General features: G+C 44.0%; 1 protein-coding gene across 1 annotated transcript in view; it reads right to left on the reverse strand.

Moving 5' to 3' along the window:
• hs6st1b (heparan sulfate 6-O-sulfotransferase 1b) overlaps positions 1-9976 on the reverse strand; it is an 80601-nt gene extending 70625 nt beyond the window's left edge. The window contains exon 1 of the mRNA XM_084152170.1: positions 9156-9976. Within this exon, the coding sequence (XP_084008296.1) occupies positions 9156-9673 (518 nt within the window). The 5' untranslated portion in view covers positions 9674-9976. The remainder of the gene's footprint in view (positions 1-9155) is intronic.
• Positions 9977-10181: the final 205 nt, after the last annotated feature.

A 10181-nucleotide genomic window follows, 5' to 3' on the forward strand; every position in this document is an offset into this window, starting at 1 on the left:
TGGGAGTGGTCTGAGTGCGGGAACCAATTGGAGGAGCCTAATAGGAGGGATATGTAACCTGAAAATGAGCTGTTACTGGTCTATACAGCTTGATGATGTAACCAGGCAAGACAAAACTCCACCCATGCAAAACCTGCTGATTAGAAAGTCCTCTGTAAATTGTATTTTCAACCAGCCACTATCAGGAAATAACAACAGACGCCTTCCTAATATTGAGTTGCAACTCCGGGAGCCACTTTCAAAACCGCAAAAAGGGTAACCAGGGTTATTAGTGCTCAAAGGACAGACAGGTTTGGAATGCTCAGTATGACGTGATGAGGACTGGTCTTTACTTTCAAATACACATCATTTAAAATGACATTGATGCCTTCGCTCTTATCAGTTATTGATTACATTAAAATTCCAGAGGTTCTGCATTGGAATGTATCTGCAAACACATAACTATCTTTCCCTGGCTGTGAGCAGTCCCTTCATGAGGATGAAGTAAACGTCATTCTCATGCTTACTTCACATTACCACACAGATAATCATACGTGTCCATGTCGGACCACAATTTATTGTGCATGTAGCACGTTCATTAGCACATAGATGCCATGTCATGTATATGAGCTGCTGGAAAGGCCCGTAATCACATTTTTCAAATGTGGTGCATTCAATCCGTTGTTAAAAAACAGAGGGGGGTGGTAGGGCTACTTGTTGACATGGATCCATCAGTCAGAGCTGCAGGTTGTGATAAACATCTGTAAAAACTAAGGGGGCTTGCTGGCAGCAGAGCCAGATTAGACCCGCACTTCAGAACATAATTGATGCGCTTAGCCAGCGGTGTACAGCATTAGGCCAGTTGAGCTCATTTCTCTACCGCCTTCTCTCACAGTGATTGGACATAACCATCCATGAAATGCCCAATTTCCATCAGTATAGCCTGTGGTGGACCATCCGTGATGGTAGGCCATTGGGCTCTTTCTGTGTATTTTGGGCCCCTCACAATCCATGGCTTTGTTGTTCAGGGTGCTTGGAAAAGGAGGGATATAGTAGTTATCGAACTGCTTCTGTGATACAGGCACATCAGAGAATAGAAGGACAACAGCCAGTGGTATACAGAGCTCAAATAAGGGAACGAGGCAAATCACTGCCAATTAGTGGTCAACTGTGCGGATTAAACACCCCCAGGAAATAGAGCTCAAAAGATTTTTGAAATACACACATACAGTGGGGAAAAAAAGTATTTAGTCAGCCACCAAATTGTGCAAGTTCTCCCAATTAAAAAGATGAGAGAGGCCTGTAATTTTCATCATAGGTACACGTCAACTATGACAGACAAAATGAGGAAAAAAAATCCAGAAAATCACATATTTGGATTTTTTATGAATTTATTTGCAAATTATGGTGGAAAATAAGTATTTGGTCAATAACAAAAGTTTCTCAATACTTTGTTATATACCCTTTGTTGGCAATGACACAGGTCAAACGTTTTCTGTAAGTCTTCACAAGGTTTTCACACACTGTTGCTGGTATTTTGGCCCATTCCTCCATGCAGATCTCCTCTAGAGCAGTGATGTTTTGGGGCTGTCGCTGGGCAACACGGACTTTCAACTCCCTCCAAAGATTTTCTATGGGGTTGAGATCTGGAGACTGGCTAGGCCACTCCAGGACCTTGAAATGCTTCTTACGAAGCCACTCCTTCATTGCCCGGGCGGTGTGATTGGGATCATTGTCATGCTGAAAGACCCAGCCATGTTTCATCTTCAATGCCCTTGCTGATGGAAGGAGGTTTTCACTCAAAACCTCACGATACATGGCCCCATTCATTCTTTCCTTTACACGGATCAGTCGTCCTGGTCCCTTTGCAGAAAAACAGCCCCAAAGCATGATGTTTCCACCCCCATGCTTCACAGTAGGTATGGTGTTCTTTGGATGCAACTCAGCATTCTTTGTCCTCCAAACACGACGAGTTGAGTTTTTACCAAAAAGTTCTATTTTGGTTTCATCTGACATTCTCCCAATCCTCTTCTGGATCATCCAAATGCACTCTAGCAAACTTCAGACGGGCCTGGACATGTACTGGCTTAAGCAGGGGGACACGTCTGGCACTGCAGGATTTGAGTCCCTGGCGGCGTAGTGTGTTACTGATGGTAGGCTTTGTTACTTTGGTCCCCGCTCTCTGCAGGTCATTCACTAGGTCCCCCCGTGTGGTTCTGGGATTTTTGCTCACCGTTCTTGTGATCATTTTGACCCCCCGGGGTGAGATCTTGCGTGGAGCCCCAGATCGAGGGAGATTATCAGTGGTCTTGTATGTCTTCCATTTCCTAATAATTGCTCCCACAGTTGATTTCTTCAAACCAAGCTGCTTACCTATTGCAGATTCAGTCTTCCCAGCCTGGTGCAGGTCTACAATTTTGTTTCTGGTGTCCTTTGACAGCTCTTTGGTCTTGGCCATAGTGGAGTTTGGAGTGTGACTGTTTGAGGTTGTGGACAGGTGTCTTTTATACTGATAACAAGTTCAAACAGGTGCCATTAATACAGGTAACGAGTGGAGGACAGAGGAGCCTCTTAAAGAAGAAGTTACAGGTCTGTGAGAGCCAGAAATCTTGCTTGTTTGTAGGTGACCAAATACTTATTTTCCACCATAATTTGCAAATAAATTCATTAAAAATCCTACAATGTGATTTTCTGGAAAATAAAATCTCAATTTGTCTGTCATAGTTGACGTGTACCTATGATGAAAATTACAGGCCTCTCTCATCTTTTTAAGTGGGAGAACTTGCACAATTGGTGGCTGACTAAATACTTTTTTTCCCCCACTGTATTAATGTCTGAATGTAGAAAAAAAACAGCAAAGCCGTATATTCAACCCCAGATGCTGGCCATGTCTGCCATCACAAAATACAACTTTGTCTAAGAATAACAAAATGCATTATTGTTTACCAGCCATACATATTTGACAACATGTCAGGAAACCTTGAATCAGAACAACTAACACTGGCCATGTTAACACTCACTGAACCCATTTGATTGACAGAAGGATTATCCCAGGTATGCAACATTCACGCGGCATGCCTTTTGAAAGATGACCCTATTGTGTATGTATATATACAGAACCATGAATTGTACTGACAAAATGTATGCGTGCATCACTAAGTCGCATTGGATAAAAGCGCCGGCTAAATTGCATACATACACTACCGTTCAAAAGTTTGGGGTCACTTAGAAATGTCCTTGTTCACGTTGTGTTTAAACTTGGATTAGCAAACGCAACGTGCCATTGGAACACAGGACTGATGGTTGCTGATAATGGGCCTCTGTACGCCTATGTAGATATTCCATTAAAAATCAGCCGTTTCCAGCTACAATAGCCATTTACAACATTAACAATGTCAAAGACTCCAGTCACCCTAGTCATAGACTGTTCTCTCTGCTACCGCACGGGAAGCGGTACCGGAGTGCCAAGTCTAGGTCCAAAAGACTTCTCAACAGCTTCTACCCCCAAGCCATAAGACTCCTGAACAGCTAATCATGGCTACCCGGACTATTTGCACTGCCCCCCCACCCAATCCTTTTTACGCTGCTGCTAATCTGTTAAGTATTTATGCATAGTCACTTTAACTCTACCCACATGTACATATTACCTCAACTACCTCAACTAGCCGGTGCCCCCGCACACTGACTATGCAACGGTACCCCCCTGTATATATAGCCTCCCTACTGTCACTTTATTCTATTGTATATATAGCCTCCCTACTGTCACTTTATTTTTTACTTCTGCTCTTTTTTTCTCAACACTTTTTTGTTGTTTTATTCTTACTTTTTTGTTTAAAATAAATGCACTGTTGGTTAAGGGCTGTAAGTAAGCATTTCACTGTAATGTCTGCACCTGTTGTATTCGGCGCATGTGACCAATAAAATTTGATTTGATTTGATTTGATTAAACTGTATTTCTGATCAATTTGATGTTATTTTAAAATGGACAAAAACAATTAATATTCTTTGAAATAAAAATGACATTTCTAAGTGACCCCAAACTTTTGAACGGTAGTGTATATACACACTACATGACCAAAAGTATGTGGACACCTGCTCGTCGATCATCTCATTCCAAAATCATGGGTATTAATATGGAGTTGGTCCCCCCTTTGCTGCTATAACAGCCTCCACTCTTCTGGGAAGGCTTTCCACTAGATGGTGGAACATTGCTGCGGGGACTTGCTTCCATTCTGCCACAAGAGCATTAGTTTGAGGTCTGGCACGGATGTTGGGCAATTAGGCCTGGCTCGCAGTCGGCATTCCAATTCATCCCAAAGGTGTTCGATGGGGTTGAGGTCAGGGCTCTGTGCAGGCCAGTCAAATTCTTCCACACTGATCTTGACAAACCATTTCTGTATGGACCTCGCTTTGTGCACGGGGGCATTGTCATGCTGAAACAGGAAAGGGCCTTTCCCAAACTGTTGCCACAAAGTTGGAAGCACAGAATCGTCTGGAATGTCATTGTATGCTGTAGCGTTAAGATCTCCCTTCACTGGAACTAAGGGGCCGAGCCTGAAACATGAAAAACAGCCCCAGACCATTATTCCTCCTCCACAAAACTTTACAGTTGGCACTAAGCATTGGGGCAGGTAGCGTTCTCCTGGCATCCGCCAAACCCAGATTTGTCCGTCAGACTGACAGATGGTGAAGCGTGATTCATCACTCCAGAGACGTGTTTCCACTGCTCCAGACTCCAACGGCAGCCAGCTTTACACCACTTCAGCCGACATTTGGCATTGCGCATGGTGATCTTAGGCTTGTGTGCGGCTGCTCGGCCATGGAAACCCAGTTCATGAAGCTCCCGGCTAACAGTTTTTGTGCTGATGTTGCTTCCAGAGGCAGTTTGGAACTCGGTAGTAAGTGTTGAAACCGAGGACAGACAATTTTTTACGTGCTATGCGCTTTTCAGCTGGTCCCGTTCTAAGCTTTTGTGGCCTACCAATTCGCAGCTGAGCCGTTGTTGCTCCTAGACATTTCCACTTCACAATAACAGCACTTACAGTTGACTGGGGCAGCTCTAGCTGGGCAGAAATTGGACGAACTGACATGTTGGAAAGGTGGCATTCTATGATGGTGCCACAATGAAAGTCACTTAGCTCTTCAGTAAGGCCAATCTACTGTCAATGTTCGTCTATGGCGATTGCATGGCTGTGTGCTCGATTTTATACACTCGTCAGCAACGGGTGTGGCTGAAATAGCCGAATCCACTAATTTGAAGGGGTGTCCACATACACTACCATTCAAGGGTTTTTCTTTATTTTTACAATTCTTTACATTGTAGAATAATAGTGAAGACATCAAAACTATGAAATAACACATATGGAATCATGTAGTAACCAAGAAAGTGTTAAACAAATCAAAATATATTTTATATTTCAGATTCTTAAAATAGCCACCCTTTGCCTTGATGACAGCTTGCAAACTCTTGGCATTCTCTCAACCAGCTTCATGAGGTAGTCACCTGGAATGCATTTCAATTAACAGGTGTGCCTTCTTAAAAGTTAATGTTTGGAATTTATTTCCTTCTTAATGTGTTTGAGCCAATCAGTTGTGTTGTGACAAGGTAGGGTTGGTATACAGAAGATAGCCCTCTTTGGTAAAATACCATATTATGGCAAGAACAGCTCAAATAAGCAAAGAGAAACGACAGTCCATCATTACTTTAAGACATGAAGGTCAGTCAATACGGAACATTTCAAGAACTTTGAAAGTTTCTTCAAGGTAAGTCGCAAAAACCATCAAGCGCTATGATGAAACTGGCTCTCATGAGGACCACCACAGGAATGGAAGACCCAGAGTTACCTCTGCTACAGAGGGTAAGTTCATTAGAGTTACCAGCCTCAGAAATTGCAGCCCAAATAAATGCTTCACAGAGTTCGAGTCACAGACACATCTCAACATCAGCTGTTCAGAGGGGACTGTGTGAGTCAGGCCTTCATGGTCAAATTGCTGCAAAGAAACCACTACTAAAGGACACCAATAATAAGAAGAGACCTGCTTGGGCCAAGAAACACGAGCAATGGACATTAGACCGGTGGAAATGTGTCTGTGAAACGCGGTGTGGGTGAACGGATGAGCTCCACATGTGTAGTTGCAATCGTAAAGCATTGAGGAGGTGATGTTATGGTGTGGGGGTGCTTTGCTGGTGACACTGTCTGTGATTTATTTAGAATTCAAGGCACACTTAACCAGCATGGCTACCACAGCGATACGCCATCCCATCTGGTTTGGGCTTAGTGGGACTATCATTTGTTTTTCAACAGGAAAATGACCCAACACACTTCCAGGCCGTGTAAGGGCTATTTTACCAAGAAGGAGAGTGATGGAGTGCTGCATCAGATGACCTGGCCTCCACAATCCCCGACCTCAACCCAATTGAGATGGTTTGGGATGAGTCGGACGGCAGAGTGAAGGAAAAGCAGCCAACAAGTACTAAGCATATGTGGGAACTCCTTCAATACTGTTGGAAAATAATTCCAGGTGAAGCTGGTTGAGAGTATGCCAAGAGTGTGCAAAGCTGTCATTACATTTTACATTTTAGTCATTTAGCAGACGCTCTTATCCAGAGCGACTTACAGTTAGTGAGTGCCTACATATTTTATTTTTTTCATACTGGCCCCCCGTGGGAATCGAACCCACAACCCTGGCGTTGCAAACGCCATGCTCTACCAACTGAGCTACACGGGCAAAGGGTGGCTATTTGAAGAAAATCAAATATATTTTGATTTGTTTAACACTTTTTTGGTTACTATATAATTCCATGTGTTATTTCATAGTTTGTCTTCACTATTATTCTACAATGTATAAAATAGTAAAAATAAAGAAACCCTTGAATGAGTAGGTGTCCAGACTTTTGACTGGTACTGTACATATACACACTATATTTACAAAGTATGCATGTATGTATATACACACACACACACACACACACACACACACAGTGGTACACCACCCCTTTCACGAAAATGTTTCGCTCCTACAGATAGTGAGTTACGTGGTCGTGGTTTGCTATATAAGGCAGGCAGACAGGCGTTGAGGCATTCAGTTACTGTTCGATTGAACGTTAGAATGGGCAAAACGAGTGACCTAAGTGACTGAGCGTGGTATGCTCGTCGGTGCCAGGCACGCCGGTTCCAGTATCTCAGAAACGGCCGGCCTCCTGGGCTTTTCACTTAGTGTCTAGGGTTTACCGAGAATGGTGCAACAATCAAAAAACATTCAGTCAGTGGCAGTCCTGTGGGCGAAAACAGCTTACAGTTATTTGATGAGAGAGGTCGAAGGAGAATGGCAAGAATTGTGCAAGCTAACAGGCGGGCCACAAACAGGCAAATAACGGCGCAGAACGGCAACTCGTAATGCACAACTCGTCGGTCCTTGTCACGGATGGGCTATTGCAGCAGACGACCATACCGGGTTCCACTCCTATCAGCGTCTCCAGTGGGCACACGATCACCAACACTGGACAATTAAGGAGTGGAAAAACATTGCCTGGTCTCACGAATCCCATTTCCTGTTGCGTCATGCTGATGGCAGAGTCAGGATTTGGCATCAGCAGCATCAGTCCATGGCCCCATCCTGCCTGGTGTCAACGGTACAGGCTGGTGACAGTGGTGTAATGGTGTGGGGAATGTTTTCCTGGCACACATTAGGTCCCTTACATTTACATTTTAATCATTTAGCAGACGCTCTTATCCAGAGCGACTTACATGAGCAATTAGGGTTAAGTGCCTTGCTTAAGGGCACATCGACAGATTTTTCACCTAGTCAGCTCTGGGATTAGAACCAGCGACCTTACGGTTACTGGCACAACGCTCTTACCCACTAAGCTACCTGCTACCTGCCGTCCCTTGATACTAACTGAGCAACGTTTGAACGCCACAGTGTATCTGAACATAGAATCCATGGCCCGAAAAATACAGGCTGTTCTGAAGGCAAAGGGGGGACTGACCAGGATACTAGATGTGTTTAACTTCCACAATACTGTATGATTTGATGGTAATGATGATTTGTTTGTAAAATGTTCAGCCCCAATGTGGAACTCGGTTCTAATCAGGCCAATAAAAACCAGCACTGGGACTCTGACTATTAAAACTGATAAGGGTATGAGTAAAACAAAGATGGCCCTGGACCAGTGTTGAGTGGCACACTGCATCTAGGCCTATATACCTTGAATATGTGGAGAAGACCGCAATCGGTACGATGTCATCACACTGACTGGACTTAATGCAGTGCTGATGATGATGCTATTGATAGAACTTGTCAAGTTTTAAGCTCCTGGTTTACTATGGTGCGATACCATGGAGCCCCGGACTCAACTAGGGAAACCTTCTACTGCCCAAATTAATGGAAAGAATTCCACAGAGGATCTCGGTTGTCAAAATAGCATTGGATGAGTGCAAATAACAAAGCCTTCAAAGAAAACCCTGCAAAGTATGCAATGCAGGCCTGTACAACACATCTCTCAACACTGAGGTGGAATCTGGTATTTATGAAGCATGAGGTCCAAACCCAGACGTCAACATCATGTGTGTGAATTCATGGTATTGTGCTATTTTGCAGCACTCTATGCAAAACAAAGGTTTGAGATCAAGTGAATTCATGACGTAGATAATCGTTTGATTGTTTTGTGGGTTAAATAATGTGCATCCCTGGTCAAGCAGCCGGTCATGTCAACATAGGTGATTGTGAAAGCGTACTTTCTATTCCTGAGGACCCCGATGTGAACATGTACCCTGGTGTGATATTGCAACCACTTAAAACAGAACAGGAATCCACCCCAGAGGTGTTTACAAGAGCTGTTGTTAAACCAGTCATCTTCCACTTTCACTTCCCAGTTAGGGGCAGATAATGTTTACCCCGCCTGCTGGGTTGAGAGGGGCAACAGCATAGGCTATGGATGTGTGGCTCTTTATTCTAATATTCGGCATTCACAATTTGTAAGTCGCTCTGGATAAGAGCGTCTGCTAATTGACGTAAATGTATATGTAAAAATTCAATTTACGCCTCATGGACGAATACCATTAAATAGGGTCCCTTGCCTACTGCGACATAGCCTACTATGTTACAATGCCCGTAAGATAAGCAAAACTGAGGAGATTAAAGGCAAATGTAATGTCAAAACATTTCGCACATACCTCAGTTTTTTCGATTTGTTTTCCTTCTTGTTGAGCACTCCAGGAACGCAGTTTGTGAGCTCGGTCCAATCCGCATGTAACCCGCAACTCCAGCCAGTGGAGAACCTCGAAAACAGCCAGGTCTCCTTTCTGTTGGGACGGTAGCATGTACACTTTTTCTGCCCTGGTCTGCAATCACACGGGACTTCTAGTCTAACATTTTGCACCAGATGCCTGCCAAAAGTGGTTCCGCCAGTTTTCTGTATGTGAAGAAACACTATCACATCTTCACCCTTGATCTCGAAATCAACGATGCGTTCCAAGTCCCTGACAGGGAAGTAGTACTTTTTCACATAATGGGGATCCGGAGTGGGGAAAATATCCATGTTGTCCTCGGCGAGGTACCCCTGCGGAGACGCGAAGTTCATCACCCCAGGAGCCACGTACTGATAAAGAATCAGCATGAAGAAGACGGATCCGACGACGATCAACAAAAATTTGCTGGTCCTCTCAACCATGTTCCCTCCAGTGCCGTTCATTTGTTACCATCTCCCAGATAACCGAAATGGGGGTACTTGGTACCTGAGCGTTGCGCTTTTCGTTTGTCCCTCCATAGACAGTGGGTTTGAGCTCGTCAGAGGACCGCGAAGCAACGAGAGTTCGGGCATGGATACATTGTATCTCTCCAGCTTTCACTGAGCAAAACTCAATCCGAGTTGGCCAAAATCCAAAACTGCAGATCAAAATCGTCTTTGAACCCTACACGGATAGTCACAGCACTCTCGGCTCGCGCAGAACTGTTCGCTTCTTAACAAAGTAAGCAGCGTTCGAAGTGTCTTCACTCTCTACACCGTTGTTCTGTTGCTCTTGGACCAGCATGCACAGCGACACCCACTTCTCAACACACATTTGCACACACGCAAGAAAGGAAAAGCTACTGATAGGCCTACACATTTTGTTATTGGTTTGGATTACAACGCCCACAGTGGAATTCTTTGTCTACAAAACATTTATTAGATGAACAATTATGAGATGAATTAACAACAT

Source organism: Coregonus lavaretus (assembly GCF_964263955.1).
Source record: "Coregonus lavaretus genome assembly, chromosome: 34".
Taxonomy (NCBI): domain Eukaryota; kingdom Metazoa; phylum Chordata; class Actinopteri; order Salmoniformes; family Salmonidae; genus Coregonus; species Coregonus lavaretus.